The sequence below is a fragment of the Schizophyllum commune genome (assembly GCF_000143185.2).
Source record: "Schizophyllum commune H4-8 unplaced genomic scaffold SCHCOscaffold_12, whole genome shotgun sequence".
In the NCBI taxonomy this organism is placed as follows: domain Eukaryota; kingdom Fungi; phylum Basidiomycota; class Agaricomycetes; order Agaricales; family Schizophyllaceae; genus Schizophyllum; species Schizophyllum commune.
In genome coordinates, this window is record NW_026089549.1 from 1054704 (window position 1) to 1074919 (window position 20216).

General features: G+C 57.9%; 12 protein-coding genes across 12 annotated transcripts; 10 read left to right on the forward strand and 2 right to left on the reverse strand.

Moving 5' to 3' along the window:
* Window positions 1–32: 32 nt before the first annotated feature.
* Window positions 33–1351, forward strand: SCHCODRAFT_02640989 (HAD-like protein). The gene is made up of 4 exons (XM_050346180.1): window positions 33–75; window positions 132–319; window positions 378–923; window positions 976–1351. The coding sequence occupies exons 2-4, from the start codon at window positions 263–265 to the stop codon at window positions 1279–1281; spliced, it is 909 nt and encodes a 302-aa protein (XP_050197984.1). The 5' UTR covers window positions 33–75; window positions 132–262; the 3' UTR covers window positions 1282–1351.
* A 293-nt stretch (window positions 1352–1644) lies between these two features.
* SCHCODRAFT_02640992 (HAD-like protein) lies at window positions 1645–3137 on the forward strand. Its single transcript, XM_050346181.1, has 3 exons — window positions 1645–1849; window positions 1900–2415; window positions 2464–3137. Exons 1-3 carry the CDS (start codon window positions 1793–1795, stop codon window positions 2767–2769), a joined length of 879 nt encoding a protein of 292 aa, XP_050197985.1. The 5' UTR covers window positions 1645–1792; the 3' UTR covers window positions 2770–3137.
* On the forward strand, window positions 2943–4460 carry SCHCODRAFT_01175542 (uncharacterized protein; the record flags this gene model as incomplete). Its single annotated transcript, XM_003027542.2, has 3 exons — window positions 2943–3137; window positions 3189–4238; window positions 4287–4460. The coding sequence occupies 3 exons, from the start codon at window positions 2943–2945 to the stop codon at window positions 4458–4460; spliced, it is 1419 nt and encodes a 472-aa protein (XP_003027588.1).
* Window positions 4461–5236: 776 nt separating this feature from the next.
* SCHCODRAFT_02091110 (uncharacterized protein) lies at window positions 5237–6138 on the reverse strand. The gene has a single exon (XM_050341755.1). The coding sequence runs from the start codon at window positions 5788–5790 to the stop codon at window positions 5308–5310; it is 483 nt and encodes a 160-aa protein (XP_050197986.1). The 5' UTR covers window positions 5791–6138; the 3' UTR covers window positions 5237–5307.
* SCHCODRAFT_02640999 (uncharacterized protein) lies at window positions 5859–7016 on the forward strand. The gene is made up of 6 exons (XM_050346182.1): window positions 5859–6060; window positions 6113–6154; window positions 6204–6376; window positions 6431–6581; window positions 6633–6734; window positions 6792–7016. Exons 1-6 carry the CDS (start codon window positions 5984–5986, stop codon window positions 6913–6915), a joined length of 669 nt encoding a protein of 222 aa, XP_050197987.1. The 5' UTR covers window positions 5859–5983; the 3' UTR covers window positions 6916–7016.
* A 222-nt stretch (window positions 7017–7238) lies between these two features.
* SCHCODRAFT_02672357 (uncharacterized protein) lies at window positions 7239–8606 on the forward strand (the record flags this gene model as incomplete). Its single annotated transcript, XM_003027544.2, has 6 exons — window positions 7239–7348; window positions 7399–7515; window positions 7567–8025; window positions 8081–8166; window positions 8222–8424; window positions 8475–8606. The coding sequence occupies 6 exons, from the start codon at window positions 7239–7241 to the stop codon at window positions 8604–8606; spliced, it is 1107 nt and encodes a 368-aa protein (XP_003027590.2).
* A 5-nt stretch (window positions 8607–8611) lies between these two features.
* SCHCODRAFT_02752706 (translocation protein) lies at window positions 8612–9619 on the reverse strand (the record flags this gene model as incomplete). The annotated part of the gene is made up of 3 exons (XM_003027804.2): window positions 8612–8908; window positions 8962–9443; window positions 9493–9619. The coding sequence occupies 3 exons, from the start codon at window positions 9617–9619 to the stop codon at window positions 8672–8674; spliced, it is 846 nt and encodes a 281-aa protein (XP_003027850.1). The 3' UTR covers window positions 8612–8671.
* Window positions 9620–11612: 1993 nt separating this feature from the next.
* SCHCODRAFT_02641010 (Pkinase-domain-containing protein) lies at window positions 11613–13288 on the forward strand. The gene is made up of 6 exons (XM_050346183.1): window positions 11613–11818; window positions 11885–12078; window positions 12129–12189; window positions 12240–12562; window positions 12617–13004; window positions 13054–13288. Exons 1-6 carry the CDS (start codon window positions 11728–11730, stop codon window positions 13137–13139), a joined length of 1143 nt encoding a protein of 380 aa, XP_050197988.1. The 5' UTR covers window positions 11613–11727; the 3' UTR covers window positions 13140–13288.
* SCHCODRAFT_02641013 (uncharacterized protein) lies at window positions 13087–13584 on the forward strand. The gene has a single exon (XM_050346184.1). The coding sequence runs from the start codon at window positions 13208–13210 to the stop codon at window positions 13565–13567; it is 360 nt and encodes a 119-aa protein (XP_050197989.1). The 5' UTR covers window positions 13087–13207; the 3' UTR covers window positions 13568–13584.
* A 129-nt stretch (window positions 13585–13713) lies between these two features.
* SCHCODRAFT_02590987 (uncharacterized protein) lies at window positions 13714–15693 on the forward strand. The gene is made up of 3 exons (XM_003027546.2): window positions 13714–13760; window positions 13814–14337; window positions 14390–15693. The coding sequence occupies exons 2-3, from the start codon at window positions 14087–14089 to the stop codon at window positions 15522–15524; spliced, it is 1386 nt and encodes a 461-aa protein (XP_003027592.1). The 5' UTR covers window positions 13714–13760; window positions 13814–14086; the 3' UTR covers window positions 15525–15693.
* Window positions 15694–16381: 688 nt separating this feature from the next.
* Window positions 16382–17975, forward strand: SCHCODRAFT_02641020 (carbohydrate esterase family 4 protein). Its single transcript, XM_003027547.2, has 9 exons — window positions 16382–16610; window positions 16663–16685; window positions 16737–16804; window positions 16853–16879; window positions 16930–17049; window positions 17100–17147; window positions 17203–17278; window positions 17330–17567; window positions 17617–17975. Exons 1-9 carry the CDS (start codon window positions 16470–16472, stop codon window positions 17632–17634), a joined length of 759 nt encoding a protein of 252 aa, XP_003027593.1. The 5' UTR covers window positions 16382–16469; the 3' UTR covers window positions 17635–17975.
* A 167-nt stretch (window positions 17976–18142) lies between these two features.
* On the forward strand, window positions 18143–19945 carry SCHCODRAFT_02641022 (carbohydrate esterase family 4 protein). The gene is made up of 11 exons (XM_003027548.2): window positions 18143–18439; window positions 18493–18515; window positions 18569–18624; window positions 18679–18717; window positions 18771–18783; window positions 18836–18915; window positions 18969–18995; window positions 19049–19096; window positions 19149–19224; window positions 19277–19383; window positions 19437–19945. Exons 1-11 carry the CDS (start codon window positions 18317–18319, stop codon window positions 19583–19585), a joined length of 741 nt encoding a protein of 246 aa, XP_003027594.1. The 5' UTR covers window positions 18143–18316; the 3' UTR covers window positions 19586–19945.
* The last annotated feature ends 271 nt before the right edge of the window (window positions 19946–20216 follow it).

Here is a 20216-nt window from a genome sequence, read left to right on the forward strand (position 1 = left end):
ATCTCTGACTCATGCTCAAGATGCCTTCGCCGAGACCCTCAAAACGCGCAACGTTCCATGCGATATCTCCCCCGAGTGAGAGCGCATTGAGTCATGGGGGCATCACCTGTACTCAATGTGATGTCACCTAGCGTAGGCGGGTGGAAGAGCAGCATCTACTGCTGGTTTCAAAGCGCTTATAAGGGCTTGCTTTTGACCGTCACTGCATTTCAGAGCATCGATCACACTGCCCCAGCCGAGCTCTACAGTCCATTCCATCGCCATGCCTAGGCTCACTGATCACAAAGTCATCATCTTCGACGTTTACACGACTTTGGCGGTAAGCAGTGATAACCAATGCGGAATGCTTTGTATAACGAGCGCTAATCCTAATACAGGACTGGACCACCACGGTCTACGAGAATCTCAAGCCTCTACTCTCGCGCTACGCCTCCTCCGCCCGATGGACCCAAGAAGAAGCCATGAACGCCTTCGGCTCCATCGAGCGCGACGTCCAAAGCCGCTACCCCGACAAGCTGCACCACGAGATCTTCGAAATCGTCTACGCCGAGCTCGAGGACTCCCTCAAAGACCTCGACGGGAACCAGTACCGCGACGCCGGCGCCCAGACCAATCCGCCCGAGCCGCGCGCGACGTCCACGCCCGAGGAGCGGCGCGCGTTTGGGAGGTGCACGAAGGATATTGTGCAGTTCCCCGACACGCCGGAGGCGCTGAGACGGTTGGCGAAGCACTTCAAGCTGGTGGTGCTGTCGAATATTGACAATGAGTGCTTTGCGCATACGCACCATCGGATGGCGGCGCCGGAGGAGTATCCGAATGCGCTGAAGACCTACTCGTACCCAGAGCCGAACCCGAAGAAGTACTGGTACCCGCAGACGGTGGAGGGCACGAAGTCGCCGTTTACGCTTCTCCTTACGGCGGAGGTAAGTCTGTGGCAAGTCATACTCTGTAGCCTTTGTTTGACGATGTCACCAGCAAACGGGCGCCTACAAGCCCAGCCACAAGGGCTTCAACATCGCCTTCAACGAAATCGAGAACGACCCGGACCTACTAGGCGGGACTGGTCTGAAGGCGAAGGAAAACACGATGATCGTCGCGGCCGGCCTCCCATCCGATATCGCCCCCGCTCATGAGTTTGGCATGAACAGCGTCTTCATGGACAGGGACAACATCGGCGACGAGAAGGCGGCGGCGAAGATCGGCGGGAAGAAGTGGACGTGGAAGTTCAATACGCTCGCAGAGCTGGCGGACGCGGTGGAGAAGGAGTTGGCAGCGAAGTAGTCATTAAGATAAAACAAAATGTATAAACGCAATTTACGAGGGAAAAGCAAGGGCAGCCAATCTCCACGTGCGGTGTGCCACAATTCAAGCTTTTGGTCCCGCGTCGGAGGTTGCCGAGAGCCCCTTTCTATTGTCCCGAAAAGGCAAGTATTGTTCTTCTCACCTCCCATGAGTGCTTGCGATGACTCGAATCAATTGTGAACGCCGTAGGCAGAGCCTCCCCGGGTCCTCCCGAACGACTGTCAGTGAAGGTGGTATTCCTGTGTCAAAACCTTCCGTACCACCTCGTCCTTCGCCGTATCCAGCGAGCTCGCTTGGTCATGTGTGCAAGTCCTATATGCACCATCCTTCCCCTCCATGATGCTACACGGGAGGGCTCGGAAGGGAGCGGGAGAAACAGGTTAGAAAATGCAATATTGGGCGCCTATAAAACGAGGGACGGTATAGCTGCAATCATCAGAGACCCCCCTCTGAGCCAGAGCTCAAGCATCGCAGAATCACTCGTAGCACCATGGCCAGACTCACCGACCACAAGGTTATCATCTTCGATGTCTACTCGACCATCGTGGTGCGTAGCTGTCGCCTAAAATTCCAGCACACTCTGACGCCATAAAATAGGACTGGTACTCAGCGATTTACGATAACCTCAAGCCCCTGCTCGCACGATATGAGGCGTCTTCCAAGTGGACGCGTCAGGAGGCACTGGACGAGTACGCCGCCATTGAGATTGACACCAAGAAGCGGTACCCGGACAAGCTGTACCATCGCATCTCAGAGATCAGCTACGAAGAGCTCGAGAAAAAGATTCGGAGGCTCGAGGGTAATCAGGCGAACCTGCCCGCGCCGTCGACGGAGGAAGAGCGTCGCGCATTCGGGCGTCATCCAATCCAGGCGGTCCCGTTCCCCGACAGCGTGGATGCGCTGACGCGGCTGGGGAAGCACTTCAAGCTGGCCGTACTGTCGAACATCGACCACGAGAGCTTCGCGCACACGCACCATCGCATTTCCGCGGCGGACGAGTACCCAAACGCGTTGCAGACGTACTCGTACCCTGAGCCCAACCCCAAGAAGTACTGGTACCCGCACACGGTGCCAGGGTCCAAGTCGCCGTTCACGCTGGTCCTGACTGGGCAGGTAAGTGCACACGTACAGATTGTGGCAAGTGCTTGACAAAAATGGCAGGACGTGGGCGCGTACAAGCCTGATCACAAGGGCTTCAACATCGCATTCGACGAGATCGAAAACGATCCTGAATTGTTGGGTGGGAGCGGGCTGAAGGCGAAGGAGCACACGCTGATTGTCGCGAATGGGCTACCGGGCAATATTGCGCCCGCGCCTGAGTTGGGCGTGAAGAGCGTCTTCATTGACCGGAACCATCTCGGAGACGACAAGGCTGCGAGCAAGATTGGTGGGAAAAAGTGGACCTGGAAGTTTGACACGCTGGGAGAGCTGGCGGACGCGGTAGAGGAGGAGGTAGCTAGCAAATGAAGAGCACCTGTTTTGTGGCGGCCGATCCACGTCATTCTCGTCAGGGCGATGGCGCGTCGCGCGTGGCTGACTAAGCCGTTCTTTTCACTCTTCGACTTGGACTTTTGTCAGTCTCCGACCTCCCCGTCACCGTCATCCCCCGCGCCCCCGCTCGCATCGTTCACGGATCCGCCATGTCCGACACCACCGCGACGACAAACATCAGCCACCGCAACGTCGTGCCCTCCGACGTCGGCTGGCAGTTCGTCCCCCAGTACTACACCTTCGTCAACAAGGAGCCCGAGCGCCTCCACTGCTTCTACACGAAAAGATCAACCTTCATCCACGGCACGGAGGGCGAGGACGGCAAGCCGTGTCACGGTCAGCAGGCGAGTACACCACAAAACATGCGGCACGCGTTTGCTAACCCGATCGCGCAGGAAATCCACCAAAAAATCACGTCCATCGGCTTCAAGGACTGCAAGGTTTTCATCCACTCGGTCGATGCGCAGAGCTCGGCGGACGGCGGCATCATCATCCAGGTCATCGGCGAAATGTCAAATCAGGGCGAGCCATGGCGCAAATTCGTCCAGACGTTCTTCCTCGCCGAGCAGCCTAACGGCTACTTCGTTCTCAACGATATCTTCCGCTTCCTGAAGGAAGATACCGTCGAGGGTGACGAGGCCGCTACCGATGCGCAGGAGGAGTATGCCTCCGAATCCGCCGTGCCTGCTGCTCCCGAGGAGCCTGCCAGGCAGCCCACGCCCCCGCCGGCGCGCGAACCCACCCCGCCTCCTCCCCCTCCGGCCCGTGAACCGACCCCGCCGCCTCCTCCTCCGCGTGAGCCGACGCCCCCTCCTCAGCCCGAGCCCTCACCCGCTCCTGCGCCTGCTGCCGCCCCGGAGCCTGAGCCGACGGTGAAAATCCCGACGCCTCAGCCTCCCGCGGCTGCTCCTCCTGCTGCTGCGCCACAAACCAACGGTACGGCGCCCCAGGCTGCCAAACCCGCGGAGAAGCCGGCTGCACCTGCACAAGCACCCGCCGCGCCTGAGCCCGTCAAGCCCGCGCAGCCTCGCACCTGGGCGAACCTCGCCGCCACCAACTCCAAGAAATGGGGCGCGGCTGTCGCCCAGGAGCGCGTCGGCACGTCTGAGGCACCGCCCTCGCCTGCACCGTCGACTCCGCGCACGCCGCCTGTCCAGCGTCCGCCGCCCCAGCAGCAGCAGCAACAGGCTCAGGCGATCAACTCCACCGCGGTCTTCATCAAGGGTGTTACGGAACCCATCTCGCACACCGCGCTCGCCAACCTCTTGAACACCCGGTACGGCAAGACGAAGGAGATTGACATCGTGCGCAACAAGGCTTGCGCCTTCGTCGAGTTCGAGACCGTCGACTCCGCGCGTAAGGCCATCCGCGACTCGGCTACCGGTGGTGGCACTGGCAATGGCACCGGTGTCTACATCGACGTTCCGGGCAGCGAGACCGGCCAGGTGAGCGATTTGTGCCTTAGTATCTTCGCTCTACTGACCTTCTTCCAGCTCCGCATCGTCATCGAGACGAAGAAGGAGCGCGGCGACCGCCCGCCCCCGCAGCCGCATTCGGGCACGCAGCCTGGCGGCCCGGGTCGCGGTCGCGGAGGCTTCCGCGGCGGTGACCGTGGTGGATCCATGCGCGGTCGCGGTGGCCCTCCCCGTGGCGGTCCCCCGAAGTAAGACTGATACTGGATCAGCGTTCTCGTCGGTCCGTGGGCGTGCGTCGACTGGGATGGGTGATGGTCGGCTGCGATCCGCGGGGTTGATACGATGACGAGCCCAAAAAAAATCATCAAAATGTACGAAAAAATCGAAACTGACATTCCTCACTGTCCCTCCGAGTTGCGTTAATCCTCACATCGCTTCTGTCCTCACATCGCGTCTGTCCTTACTTCGCACCTCGCGCGTGTGCTTGTTCTTTTGTTTTCTGTGCTTTCTGGGCGCGTACACACCTTGTGCTTTGCGTTGTCGTCGCTGTTGTTGCTATCATCATATTTCTTGCGGAGGTGTGAGGGTGAGATATGGGGGATGTGGGGATGAGATACGGCTTTGACAATCTACCTTAAGTACCTTCGTTGTAATGGATGCGTCGAGGGGGGCGAGTTGTGAGTGTCGACCTTACGCTGGGTGACGGGCTCTAAAAATCAGTGTGCAGGAATGTGAGTTGAGAACCTTGTCCTTGTGGCGAGTTCTGTGAGAGTCGCTCGGGATGCAGAAGTACCTGCCAAGTTCTGCTGTCTCAGTGTCGTGCTGCCCGAACCTACTCGAATACAACACGTACCCACCCTCCCGTCAATGTTTCCCGCCTATCGGTGCAGGATCGAAGCTCATGCAAGTTACGTTTGGAAGCTAGGGTGCGGGGAGCCGTGGACGTTCTTTTGTTGGTCCTCTACGGACAGGTCACATGAACAGAGGTCTACCTTGCGGTGTGGCAGGTGCGCCACAAATGTTACCTTGTCCATTCGTCCACTGACGGTCACTTGAGCAGCGCACCCGGGCGCCGGCCACCTCACGTGTATTACTCGCGCTAGGTCTCACCTCGCCGTCGGACGCGCGACGGAGCGCCCTTGCTTGGCCAGCGCGCCGCGGACGTGTAGGTTTGATGCCTGCGCGCGGTCATGGGGTGTCGGGTATTGCAGGGTATTGCGCGTCGCCCGTCCGGCGACTCTATTGGCGCGCCCGGCGGCTCTATAGGCGTGGGCGCATCGAGATGGCAAGGAAGCAATCCGTGCGGGGGTGGCGCACCCGGAGGCAGATTTGCGCAGGCGTGCGCGCGAGATCCACGAATCGCGGGGCGCATATACAAGAAGCGCGGGGGCCAGATCCAGGGAGTGCGGGGTGCAGATCGAGGGAGTGCGGAGGCCCGCTCTGTATTATCCTCTGTTGTGCGAGGTTGGGATCTGAGGGTCTGTCTGAGGGGGGCAGGGCTGCGCTTTGACGGTTGGTGGAGGCTAATGCACAGGGGGTAAGCCGCGCGGGGAATGCGCGCTTCCTTGCGGGATGCGATCATTCGATTTGCGAGAATGCTGGGCAGGGGAGGCGGTGAGTTATATAAGGGCTACCGATTGGATGGGCAAGTCGTGTCAGCCAGGAGACCGTCGAACAACTTGCCGACCCCCAGTGGCCGACCCTCATAGGACGGCCTCCGACTACTTTCCAAAGACACCCGACGCACTTCTCGCCTTCATTTTACGCCTTCAAATATGTCTATGGTTCACGATCTCGAGAAGAATCAGTCGTCGACTGAGCATATCGAGGTGGCTCGTCAGCCGCCTGCGATGTACGTGATCTTGACCACCCAGCGTACTTCCTGACTGACAGAATTCCTCCAGGATACCCGCAGCTGCATTGCCCTTGCCGAACCCTTCCATTCTGTGCGTCTACTATTTTCTCTGCACGTTCTTATCGCTCATACATCTTCAGCGGTCTTTGGGCTTTCGCGCTCACCACCTTTGTTTTGTCCTTCTACAACGCCCAAGTGCGCGGAGTCTCGACGCCTAATGTCGTAGTCTCCCTCGCCTTGTTCACCGGCGGCCTCGCACAATTTACCGGAGGCGTCTGGGAATTCGTCGTGCGCAACACGTTTGGTGGCACTGGTGCGTTCTTTCGCAGTATAGCGAGCGACGCGGCGGGCTAACCGGTCTCCGCAGCTTTCGTCATGTACGGCTGCTTCTGGCTGAGCTACGCCATGATTCTGCTCCCCGGGACCGGTATCGCTGCAGCGTACGAAGATCCGGTTATGCTCGCAAATGCGATCGGCTTCTTCCTAACCGGTTGGGCATTGCTGACCTTCATGTTCTTGTGCGTGTTACGTTTTTACTCGGTCCTCGCGACTAACCAACGGCATGACAGTATCGTCGCACTCCGCAAGAATGTTGCCTTGACCGTCGTCTTCGGTTTGCTGTTCACCACCTTCTCCGTGCTCGCGGCCGGTGAATTCAGCCAAGACTTGACGTGCGTCGCTTTTCCCACAAAAGAACATGGAAACACAACTGACAATTTGGCGTTCAGGACTACCAAAGCGGGAGGCTACGTTGGCATTCTGACGGCGCTCGCCGCGTTCTACACCGGCTTCGCGGGCATGCTTGCGGGCGAGACCAACCCGCTCTTTACGCTTCCTGTTGGGCCGCTTTAAGCCGGTCCTCGATTTGAGACAGGCACCCTGTGGATGCGATGATCGTTTACGACCTACTGTACTGTACTATACGAGTGAAAAAGATCGCAAGGTTGACGGTGTATCCTGGTGTGCTGAGATCCGAAAGAGGCAACTTGCGCCAGTTGTGGGTCCACGACATGTCACGCACGCGACATGACGCGACGCGCCTGGCTCTTCCCCTCATGATGTCTCTTCGTCGCGCCTGCGCGCTGTTTGGCACACAACGACTTGCCGTCCGGCGCTCTCGACGTCTATGCATTCCAGGGACAGCTGCTTCCCCATCGAGACCGTCAACGCGGTCTATGTCATCTGCTCGCCTGCTAGAGTCCGAATTCGACCCACCGAAGCGCCGCATACCACCTTCGGTTGCAGTACTGCTTGTCGTTCTCGGTATTTCTGGCGCATATGGAGGGTATGCTCACACCTTTGTCTTACTATACTCCCTGCCTGACTTGCGTGCAGCTGGCGCGTCTATCAGGTTTTGACCCTCTGGCCACCTGAAGTTCGGGGTGACCTTCGCTCTGCTTTACGTGCCAAGCACGATGGCGACCTCGAACTGAGCGAGCAGCACTTCCTACGGTACGTTCGCCCATGATATGTCTACTTGCGCTGAGCCGCGGCAGTCATTAGCGCATGGCAAACGGCTCGTACCCTCCCGCTCGAAGCCTTCGCCGACGACCCCTACCTGAAGCTGACAGGCATCCCAATTGCGCTCTCCGACGTTCTCGAACAGGAGGGCAAGGTCGATGCTGCGTACGAGGTTCTTTCCGAGGCATACACTAGCCTCCAAGAACCCGCTACGCGCGGCGCATTGAGCGGCCCGGAACGCATCCGAGCGGTAGCATTGGCACACAAGCTCGGCGAGCTGGCGGAGACGTTGAAGAGGCCACTTGCGGAGCAGGAGAAGTGGCTGACAGATGCAGTGACTGTCTTGCTGAAGACGGTTTTGCCGGGAAGGAAGGATGAGGATGCGCGCGAGGAACCTCCGTCACTTGCCCAGCTTGAGCTGCCGTGGTGGGTCAGAAAGGACGATGTCGGTGCCCCGCTTGAGGCGCTTGGTGCTTTCTATGCACGGACAGGCAAGGTTGAGTCAGTACATCATCTTTTTATATTGCGCTTGACGAGTATCTGACTCAACGACCAGCTTCGCCATGCCCCTTTACCTGCAGGCCATCTCGGTGTTGATTCCACCTCCACCCAAGAAGGCACCCCCAGCAGACCGATGTCAAGGTACAATAGCCTGCTCTAGCGCTTTTCTTTCTGTTTGCTAACACTACATCTTCAGGCGCTCAGTTGATGACGAACCTTGCCGACCTCATCATCCAGACTGACCCCGAGAAGAATCCTGACAAGCTACATCAAGCGCAAGCCTGGGCGCAGAAGGCGTTGGCTATCGTCGAGGATGCCCGCAAGAGCTCGAAGGAGGAGGAACCATTGTGCGAGATTGCTCTCGCCGTCGTGTTCTTCAACCTCGCTGTGCTGACGCAGGTACGTTACGACCTCTCCGGTCAGTTTCGTCGGAACTGACGGGCGTACAGATCGATGGAAACGTGAAGGACGCGCGCCGGCTGTACACTTATAGCCTGAAGCAGTCGAAGTACGTTGGCATGGACGAGGGGGTGGCAGAAGCCGAGCACGCGCTTCAGAAATTAGATGCGAAGGGCGAATAGATGTCCTGAACATCGCACATACAATACGCAAAGCATATAGGTCATAGCAAATCGGACAACGTGCACTACAGCTCCTCCTGTGCGCTAGACGGCCGCGAGAGCCCAGAGTCTTCCACCTCCTCAATCTTGGCTTCAGCGACCGGCGCGGGGGCAGCTTCCGGCGCGTCGCCCGCAGGGAGGCCGGCCTTCTCCTTGCTCTTCCCCTCCTTGCCCTTCTTCTTGCCGCTCTTCTCACCCTTCTCCTTCTTGCTCTTCTTCTTCTTCGGCAGGTCCCACTCCCAGAGGGGAATGAAAGACTCGACCTGTGACACGCGTTAGGACCCTAACACATGTATGAAGCCTAGATGCGACTTACAAAGCCCACGTCTGCGAATAGCTTGGGGAAGATCCAGATGCCGGGGCTCGCGACAATGATGGTGATGATGTAGAAGATGAGGCGGACGATAGCGATGGCGAAAAAGAGACCCAGCAGGCCGAGCGCGCCCATGCTGAGGTAGTAGACGCCGAGGCGCAGTGAAGGGGGCCACAATGGGAACAGCACACCGCCGAACATGCAGACGACGAGCCCGATGCCCATCAGGTAGTTCATCCACTGCGGGCCGTCGTAGAACCACGCGTAGTATTCGTCCGCCGCGACCATCTGCTCGGGGATGATCTGCAGGGCCTTTGGGGAGGAGGACGACGATCCGGAGGGCGCGCCGCGCTGCACGCGGAGGAAAAAGGCGAACTGGTTGACGCGCTTGAGCACGTCGAGCGCCTCCGCCTCATTTGTCACTTTTGGCACGTTCTTCTGCTTCGCGTACGCGGGTGAGTTGAGGGCCTTGATCGCAGACTTGGCTGCACATCCGTTAGTATCGACGATATGCGCGAAGAACGGGCCACGCACCCTTGAAGTAGTCGAAGCGCTTGCCATTGAGCGTGCCTACGCGCACCTTCACGCCGGCGCTCCCGCTGCGGAGGAACTGCGCGACCTGCTTGATGTCGGCGGGGGCCTTTTGTTGCTGCTGCTCCATCGTTGGTGGAGGAGGAGAAGGTGGAGGAAAAAGGGAAGAGGGAACGGGTGGACGCGCGCTGGCGGCGGTCGGGGACAAAGGACTGCGTGGCGTTACAGGCGCCACGTGGAGGTCATTATCCTCGCACGCGCGGCCGAAAACGTGGTCGGTGGTTCGACTCTGCCTCTTGTCCCAGACTACGATGTGCAAATCTTCAAGGCAGCTCTGACTCTCTAGCTTCAAAGATTTCTAATCGATATATCCTTCTCCCTTTCTTCTCTCTTCATCTCAAGCCTAATCACCCTAGGATCAGCACAATGGCGCCCTCAGCTCTGTCTGCTCAGTTCCTGCCTTCACTCGGGGCGTCAATAGGTAATCAATGATACTAGAGGTTCTCTCTCGTCTGTCTGTGCTTCTAATGTTATTCTGAATGGTATCTTCTAGGCCTCAAACTGCCCAAACTCATCGCTGCCCGCAGCTTCTGAGCTGCGTGCCCCGACCCGTCGCCCTCCACGAAGATCGTCTCGATTGCCGAAAAGGCTCAGACAAGTCACGAACACTCCTCCATATGTTCTCTTGCTATGAGGCTTGAAAGACCTGCATGAAGAAGACTGTTTTCCCAGACATTTCTTCATCCGAGTAACTCTGCGCAGAGAACTGATCATCACTATCTCTTGCATCTCCGCCTGTCCGCATTCAGGACGCACGCTTGCGTCACCACGCTGCCTCTCACAGCTTTCTCAATTATGTCGCCCACGCGCCTGACCGCATACTTTTTTTCAGGGCGCATAAACCTCTCTATGGCGCGTTGCTACAGCGACTTCCCCTCACACCGTGGTCTCCATGTCTCTCCCATCTCCGTCATGGGGCTCATCCGGCCACTCGGCAGTCGTTCAGATCCCCCACCTTGGCCCCGCTCAATTGAAGACAATAGCCCCGTCGCTACATGGACTCTACGGCAACGCTACACGTGCTACCAATGGGATCGGCATTGATGTCGAGGTTTTTGACTCGATATATTCCCGCTGTTCTCCCGCTGGTTCCTCTCTACCCATCTCTCGTCGGGGACATGAGGCGATATTCCCTAATAAAGGTAGCGACTTCTGCTGCGAGTCGTCTAGAGGGAACGTCGCAAACTTACATGTTAGATTGGGGACGTACGAATATCCCCGGCATAGCAACGACCATCTCCTTCGTCGAGGTCAACTGCTGATCAGCCTTATCGTCGTCGTGCGCTTTCAATCAGCTCATGAACTCATCGTCGGCGATCACGACACCGAGGGTACTCCGGGTCTTCATGGACGTGCGAAACATCAACCAAGGACATGGATCGCGCTTTATCGTGAGCGGCGCTGAGCCGGTCAGTGCGCGAGCTGCTGGCCATCCGTCATAGCGCACAGTCAGATCGGTATCGTCTGATAGAGATGAGGACACTGTCGCCACGGAGAGTGTCGCCTAAGCTGATGGAATTCGTCCGTCGGGGTAGCGGCATTGCAATCGTACAATCACTCATTGTTGAAGACGCTTGCGAACAATTGTGGCAAGGATCTGCCTGCACAGCTCGTTCTCTTCCCGTTTGCTGGCGAGGAGGCGGGCACGGACTTTGTTTTGAGCGCGCCGGCCGCCGCGTCGAGGGGCTCACAAGCGGAAGGACCTGTATGGAACAGGCGACCTGATCAGGCAGGTGCGAGCGGACTCAAAGCTCCGCTGCCAAGGTTACCGTCGCCCATCGCCATGGCGATGAAGGCCCGCCATGCGCTTCGCGTGAGAGACCGCCCAATTGCGGCCCTGCGGGTGTGGACGGCAGCGAACGTGGACAAGAGATGTGATCCATCGCGCCGACCCAAGGGAGGGGATAGGTTCTGGGAGGAAACCAGGACTGGCACCGGAATTCATTCTGCCTGGACGAAGATGTAGATTGTGATGGAGGGCCTGTCTCTGTGGGAACCGCCAAAGGGCGTGCCGGAGACTATAAGAAGGCGGGCAGCGCGCGGATAAAAAGGCCGCGCTATTGTTCCTCCTCGTGTTTGCGGCACGGCGTGCTCTGAGTTCTCGACCCGCGCTCATCTTTTCGTCTCCCTCCATCATCCTGAACCTAGACAATCCGCAGTCCAGATCGTCATCTTCCCATGTCAGACCAGAGGCAACAGGCAAGGGCCAAACACGGCCACGCTGCATCGACGGCCGCCCCGGCCCCGCGGAAAGTTCGATTTAATGTTGGTTCGTAACTTTCGACCTACCCTCATCTCGTCTGTCCGATGACCAACAACCCGCGCTTCGCTGTAGGTACCAACTACCAGGTACTCGATGTCGTCGGTGAGGGAGCCTATGGCATTGTCTGCAGCGCCGTGCACCGCGCGAGCGGTCGCAAGGTCGCCATCAAGAAGATCGCGCCCTTCGACCACTCAATGTTCTGCTTGCGCACTCTGCGCGAGCTCAAACTCCTCAAGTTCTTGTCAGAGGCGGGCGTCTGCGAGAACGTGCGTGCTCGTTGCGATGCTTGAGATGGTCGCGCTCACCGGACACGCAGATCATCTCCATCCTCGATATAATCAAGCCGCCCTCAATTGAGCAGTTCAAGGAGGTCTACCGTGCGTGCGCTGCATTCGTGGCCCTTCGCCACTCGCTGACACCCTCCCAGTCATCCAAGAACTCATGGAAACCGACATGCACCGTGTCATCCGCACGCAGGACCTCTCCGACGACCATGCGCAGTACTTCGTGTACCAGACCCTCCGCGCGCTCAAGGCGTTGCATTCCGCCGACGTCATCCACCGCGACCTTAAGCCCTCCAACCTGCTCTTGAATGCCAACTGCGACCTCAAGGTCTGCGACTTTGGCCTCGCACGGTCTGTCAAGACCGCCGAGCCCTCTGGCACGGAGACGGGTTTCATGACGGAATACGTCGCAACACGATGGTACCGCGCGCCAGAAATCATGCTTACCTTCAAGCAGTACACGAAGGTACGCGTATCGCGATGTCCTAATATAAACGCGTGTTAACGTACATCGCGTCAGGCTATTGACATTTGGTCTGTTGGCTGCATCCTTGCCGAGATGCTGTCCGGCAAGCCTCTGTTCCCCGGTCGCGACTACCACCACCAGCTCACGCTCATCCTTGACGTTCTCGGCACACCGACGCTCGACGAGTTCTACGCCATCTCCACCCGCAGATCTCGCGATTACATTCGCGCGCTGCCCTTCAAGAAGAAGCGCTCCTTCGCTACCCTCTTCCCCAACGCCACCCCTCTCGCCGTCGACTTCCTCTCACGAACCCTCACGTTTGATCCGAAGAAGCGCATCACCGTTGAGGAGGCCCTCGAGCACCCATATTTGGAGGCGTACCACGACCCAGAAGACGAGCCCGTCGCACCACCACTAGACCCGGAGTTCTTCGAGTTCGATCGTGAGTGTCAACCCTTGCTTCCTGTAGCATCTGCTGACCCATGCTCCAGTCCACAAGGACGACATAAGTCGTGAGCAGCTCAAGGAGCTCCTGTACGACGAGATCATGTCCTTCAACCCCGCCCCCATCACATAATCAGCGTGCTATCGCGGGATCGTATCGTCAGTCGCCCTCCTGTCTTCTGTGCGATCTCCACTCACCATATGTACTCATTAGATTCTTATACACTTGGGCTTTGCGTTGTCGCCGTCTCCCCCTTTCCCTCTTGGACTTCTCTGCGCGTGCCTCAACCGCCGTGCACCCTCCCCGTCGTTGCGCGACTTTCATGCGCATCGCACGCGCGATTTGATACGCTTCCCCACCCGCACGCTCACATACTCCATATACACACATATCTTCATCTCCTTATTCTTCTCTTCTCGTCGGCCATGTTGCCTGAGCAGGAGGGCGTCGACAGTGTACCCACCTTTCCACCCACGTCGCGTTTGCTTTGCATCTATCGCTATCATCTTCAGACCAAGGATCGCTCAGACAGTTCATTTATGTACCACCAGGCAATGTAGAAAACCCCTCAACCACCTCTGAACTGCGAGAGTCCCAGCGATATCGATGATGGTTGAGGTTTCGGCAAATGCCGAGAAGGTCAGTGGATCGTGGGACTTTCATGGCCTTGTTCTTTGAGATGCAGCAGACGCTCTGCCCGCTGACCTGCACAGTGTGGGGCATCGTCGACGGTCTCGCCGATCTTTCAAGGATGCGAGTTATCCCTGAGATGGCTCTGTTTCACCAACCTGATCCGAGCTCTACAGGTTCCTGGTCAAGTCAAACCCACAGTGTTCACCTTCACGAAGGCAATCGAGCAGTCACAGCAATTTTGGGCACATCGGTTATCCACTGAGCTCTTCGCTCAAGACCTCTGCCTTTCTGCAGCCTTCGGTTCACGTTCTCGTGATTCGCCCCGCCCGGCGCGTCATGATGAAGTTGGTATGAAGTCAAGTCGCGGCCTCGCACTATAAAAGCACTCCGACCACATCCCACGTTCTCTGCACCCGCGAAAGCTTATCACCTAAGCACTGAAGAAGATGCCTACTGCTACTGCAAGCAACGCCTCTCTTCCTGACCTCATCTGCGCGAACGCGCAGGACCTACCCGACCCTCTGACGGACCCCGAGCGGTTCGGCGCGAAGTTCGACACCCTGTGCAGCGGCGCGCGTGTCGTGCTGCTCGGCGAGGCTAGTCATGGAACGTCTGAATTCTATCGCTCTCGCGCAGCAATCACGCAGCGACTTATACAGAATCATGGGTTCAACATCATTGCGGTTGAGGCGGATTGGTAGGCCTTCTCCGAGTTTCTCACGACTTGTGGCCTGACCTGTCGCGCATAGGCCCGACGCCTCGACGATCAATCGTTACGTGAAGCACAAGCGGCCCTCGCAGCCTCCTCCATCGGCGGAGAAGGTCCCCTTCACTCGTTTCCCGACCTGGATGTGGCAAAACGCCGACGTCGCGCGCTTCATCGCATGGCTGCGATCCTACAATGGTAACATCAAGGAGGAAGACCGTGTAGGCTTCTACGGCCTTGACCTCTACAACCTCAACGCGTCCATGCGAAGCGTGCTCGAGTATCTGCAGCGCGTCGACCCCGAGGCGGCCCGCATTGCGCGCTCCCGCTACGGCTGCCTGGCACCTTGGGCAGACGAGCCAGCAGAGTATGGCGCTGCCTCAATGCGCGCAGGATACGCCAAGTGCGAGAAGGGAGTCGTGCAAGTGCAGCGCGATCTACTCGAGCAGCGCCTTGCGGGTGCGGTGGACGAAGACGACGTACTTAATGCGGAAGCGTGCGCACGCTTGGTTACGAACGCCGAGAAGTACTATCGCACCATGTTCTACGGCGGCGAGGAATCGTGGAATCTGCGCGACTCGCATTTCTTCGAGACTCTCCAGTCGGTACTCCGGGCAAAGGGCCCGAACGCGAAGGCGGTCGTTTGGGCGCATAATTCGCATGTCGGCGACGCACGGTATACGGAGATGGGCGCGGAGCGGGGTGAGCTCAACATCGGGCAGCTGTGCCGTGAACACTACGGCGACGCTGTCCGTATCATTGGCTTCGGGACGCACACCGGCACCGTCGTCGCCGCGGACGAGTGGGACGACCCCATGCAGGTGATGCGTGTCAGGCCATCGCGCGAGGACAGCTACGAGCGCGTCTTCCACGAGACGGAGATCCCTCGCTTCTTCGTTGACCTCCGAGGACGGATGGCTGTCACAGACGAGAACGGCGAGGAGGGCGATTGCGCTGCGGCGATGCGACGCCAGCTCATGGCGAAGAGGAGGGAGCGATTCATTGGGGTCATCTATCGACCCAAGACAGAGCTCTGGAGTCACTACTCGTTCGCGGTGCTTCCAAGGCAGTTCGACGCGTATGTCTGGTTCGACACGACGAACGCCGTTCAGCCGATGGATGTGCCGCAAAAGTCAAGCGGTCCAGGAGTGGAGGAGACGTATCCCTTTGGGTATTGAGAAGAAATTGGAGTGTATTATGCCTACTCAAGTAAGCATCGCTACTTGCTGTCAGATACGGTCATTTCCTGAAGTCGTTGGACATCGGTCGGTTCGACAACCTTTGCGCTTCGAGATCAACCCTTCCGCGCTCAGAATTGCCACAGCCTCCCACAATCCCAAGGCGAGAAGACTAAGGATCAGTCAGTAATTACTGACGTATCTGATTCAGTCACTGAATCATCTGGTCTTTCGGGGCGTGGGTTCGAATCCCACTCTCGTCACACTTTTTGGCCAACCGTCCCGCCCGCCGCCACCATCACCTCCGACGGGGGCCGGACTAGCGGCGCTTGCGGGCATCGCTCACCGCGTCCAAGATGGCCATATGCTCGGCGGGATCATCATCGAACGATGCTAGCCTCGTGTTCCCCTGAATTTGCCCCCGAATATGAGCGAATATGGGACACGTGCAAAGCCCAAGCCGGCGTTGACTCAAACGTTGACGAGCATACCGCATGTCCAGGCCCTCGAGGCTGTTGTTCTTCTCCTTTCCGCCGACGTCAACGGCCTCCTCCGCGCTCTGGATTGGATGTCTCAGAAGCCCGCACCGAGGCGCGCCTACAAATACTGAATAATCTAGACGATTTGCCGCCGAACGAAACGGATTGTGTGGCACGCGCTAGGCGCTTGGAAGATCTGGAGGCACGGCTATGCATTCCGTCTCAGACGTGCCGTACACCATATGGGGCCTTCTGACCTATGAGCCGGAGGCCGCGGCCGGTATTTGACAGCCAATTCGGCCAGGGCGCTATAGGCGCCCGCCAGCCCTTTAAAGGCGCGAGCATCGTTCGGTATTTCGCTTGAGTCCTCCTGGTCTCTTTCCCCGCCCCCCTTCCTACCCCCACATAATTTGTCTGCCCCACACACGATTAATCTACTACCCCGTCCTAATCCGCATTATTCACAATGATCTCCTGGGCCATCCTCTCCTCTGCTCTCGCCTTCCTCGCGGTCGCGTCTCCGGTCCCGGAGTCGGACCTGCAGCCTCGCGCTCGCGCGCACGTTTACAGCAGTTGCTCAGTCCCGGACACGGTTGCTCTGACTTTTGTGAGCACCATTCTATTTCCTCTTGCAAGCCCAGGCTCATGATCGACGACAGGATGACGGCCCCTACGATTACATGTTCGTTCGGGAATTCTTCCCCGCCTTGCACCTGTCCTAACCCAATGTTAGTTACGACATCTCCGGCAAGCTCCTCGAGAAGGGCGCCAAGGGCACCTTCTTCTTCAACGGGAACAACTGTGCGTGCCATACTTCTCACTTCCAGCGCTTGCCTGACCATCATCCAGACGAGTGCATCTACTCCGACGAGAACAGTGCGTATCTCCACCGACCGAATTACACTGTGTACTCATCGCTTCCTCAGTTGCTCGCATCCGCTACGTTTACGAGTCGGGTCATCAAGTCGCTTCGCACACCTGGAGCCACCCGCATCTGAACCAGCTTTCATGGGATCAAGTCCACGATGAGATGTGGCGCGTCGAACGTGAGCACACCTTCTGTCGCAGAAGCACGGTAGGTTCTGAATCAATTCAGAGGCCCTGCAGCGGATTGTCGGCGTCACGCCCGCCTTCATGCGTCCTCGTAAGTCGCTTTTATTGATAGTAATCGTTACATCAAAGCTAACGCTCGCTCGCAGCCTACGGTGAATACAACGACAACGTCCGCGAAGTTGCTCGCGCCCGCGGCCAGAGTCTCGCGACCTGGGACTTCGAGTACGTCAACCCGTTCAGCGCGCGTATTCTCTCGCGCTAATCCTCTACCAGTTCCGGCGACTCTGTCGGCGTCTCCGCTAGCGACAGCATCCAGCGCTACCGCGACATCGCCAACCAGCGTCCGAGCAACATCCTGGCCTTGAACCACGAAGTCTACGCATCCACTGTCTGGGAGGTTCTCTCCGAGGCCATCGACATCCTCCAGGCTAAGGGCTACCGCCTCGTCACCCTCGCCGAGTGCCTCGGCAAGGAGCCCTACCAGAATGTCGGCCAGCGCGGCCAGAAGGATGTAAGCATTCACTTGTCTGTCGCTGCACCGTAGCTAACGACCACCGCAGGGTTCCTGGCAGTGCTGAGCGGCCCTTTGGCCAACTGTGGATCCAAGTGCAACCAGGCACATGACCAGTCAGCTGATCATGACGGACTATCGTATTTCGAATTTCTTTACCGCTCCCGGACCGCATCTCCTCACCCCATCATGATACGCTCCGTGGTTCGGCTTTCGCTTTGTACCTCCTCCTTACCGAGGCAGCGACACCCTTACCCTGCTTGGCTTCGGTTCTGCTCGGACGATTAACTCATTGACATTGACATTCTACGCGTACTCAATGTACTTCACGGACACTAATTCGACGCTGAACTTTATTCCATCCCATCCCAATCCTTGGCGCTTTGAATAAGGATCGCAGTGAAACCCCTTCTCCCGCCCCCCACATGAGGTCTTTTCATCTCGTCTCTATCATCATCTTGTCATATCGACGCCCATGGCCATCAGCACGCGCGACAGATCCAGTCCTCCGAACGCGTGGCGCGCCGAACGTCATACAGAGCATATATCAAGCGCTTGCCGGGGGGGACGCTTTTCCCCAAGCTTGCTCTCGACCCTCATCCGCGCGCTCGTGAAGGGACCTCAGCAGCTTTCCGGTTCTCCTTCTCCCTCGACACTACTCGATCGTTTACCTGTGTGTCGTTCCCTCCTTCCCTTACCCTCCCGCTCTTTTGAACTTGGGTATTATCCGCGAAGCATTATCGGTAAAGATGATTGCCTCGACTTTGGTTGTGCTTGCTGCTGCTGCGCTCGGTGTCGCGTCGCCGACGCGGAGGGCTCAGGCGTCCGTGTTTACGCAGTGCAAGAAGGCGAACACGGCGGCGCTTACCTTCGTACGTCCCGTTCGTCGCGTCTGACGCATTCGTGACTGACCAGACGCGTCTAGGATGACGGTCCGTACGAGTATCTGTACGTTGCACGCGTCTTCAGTACCCTCGGGCTCGATGCTCATTGACCTGCAGCTACGACATCTCCGGCAAACTCCTCGAGAAGGGCGCGAAGGGCACGTTCTTCTTCAGTGAGTACACCGACCGCACGCACATCGAACCACTCCTGACAATACTCCCCGCAGACGGAAACAACTGGGGCTGCATCTACGACGAGGCCAACGGTGAGTGACTTGCCTGAATCCATCAGCACTCGTCGTCTGACAGATCTTTCCAGCTGCGCGTGTCAAGTACGTGATGGTCGCATATACGCTTCATCGAGCGCTCGCTCAACGCCCGCAGGTACGCGCACGATGCCGGCCACCAGATCGCAAGCCATACCTGGAGCCACCCGCACCTGAACGACCTTTCGTGGGATCAGCGTATGTCGGCGGTGCTCAGATTCTTTGGACTTCTTGCTCACCATCTCACCTAGTCCACGACGAGATGTACCGCGTCGAGGGTACGCATAACTGCGACGAGTAACCTGCCGCTGTCGCTGATGTTCTGTCACAGATGCATTCCAGAAGATCGCTGGCGTCAAGCCTGCCTTCGTGCGCCCGCGTGCGTCGTCCGGATAATCTCGTTATCTTTACCCGCTGACGCCGCTCTACAGCCTACGGCGAGTACAACGACCAGGTCCGCGAGGTCGCCGGCATGCGCGGTCAGAGCATTGTCACTTGGGACTTCGAGTGCGTACGGATACTCTCTTTCTTGGTTTTTTTGCTCAGCAATCTGTCGTAGTGGCGGTGACGGTGTTGGCGTCTCTGCGGACGACAACAAGGCCCACTATGACCAGATTGCCTCTGAGCATCCCGACACCATCCTCGCGCTCCAGCATGAGGTTTACTGTGCGTGACATTACCTCTGGCATGTTTCCCGATTACTGACATTGGACGTCTAGCGAGCACTGCGTACGACGTCGTCCCCCACGCCATTGACGTCCTCCAGGCCGCCGGCTACGAGCTGGTCACCGTCGCAGAGTGCCTCGGCATGGACGCGTACCAGAGCGAGGGCCAGCCGAGCGAGAGGGACGACTCGTGGCACTGCTAAGCGCTCATAATCCACCCCCTCTGCTCACGCATACCGCTCATCGTCCACGCATACTCATCTCACGAACTTCCTGGATATTGTCACGGTCCCGACGACCTCTGTTATGGTCCCGACGACCCCTAATACCCCTCGGACCTTCACGCGAACGAACTAATTACATCTTGCGGCTACAAGCGACTCGAACAGTAATTTTACACGTACGTGTATCATCGGCCAAGCGAGACTCTTGCCTCGTAGTGTAGTGCTTCGGTCAGCTTGTACGGGTACAGTGCTTGGATTCAGGGTTTAGCTTACAGGCGTCCGTAATGCAGCTAATAGTATACCAACCTCTTGCCTAGCAGGGGTCATGGCTTGTTACGACATTCGGTCGGAACTTGAGTCGGAGTCAAGGGCTTGAGCCTGGACGACTAAACGTCACAAGTTTTGGGTAGAGGTTCTATCTGGATTATGAACAGCTTTGTGCCGCAAGCGAGGGCAAAAAGTGTGACGAGAGTGGGATTCGAACCCACGCCCCGAAAGACCAGATGATTCGGTGAGGAATCAGATGCGTCAGTAGTCACTGACTGATCCTTAGTCTTCTCGCCGTTAGAAGGCCTGGCCAGGAGGCCAATCCGTTCGCAATGTTGCTATT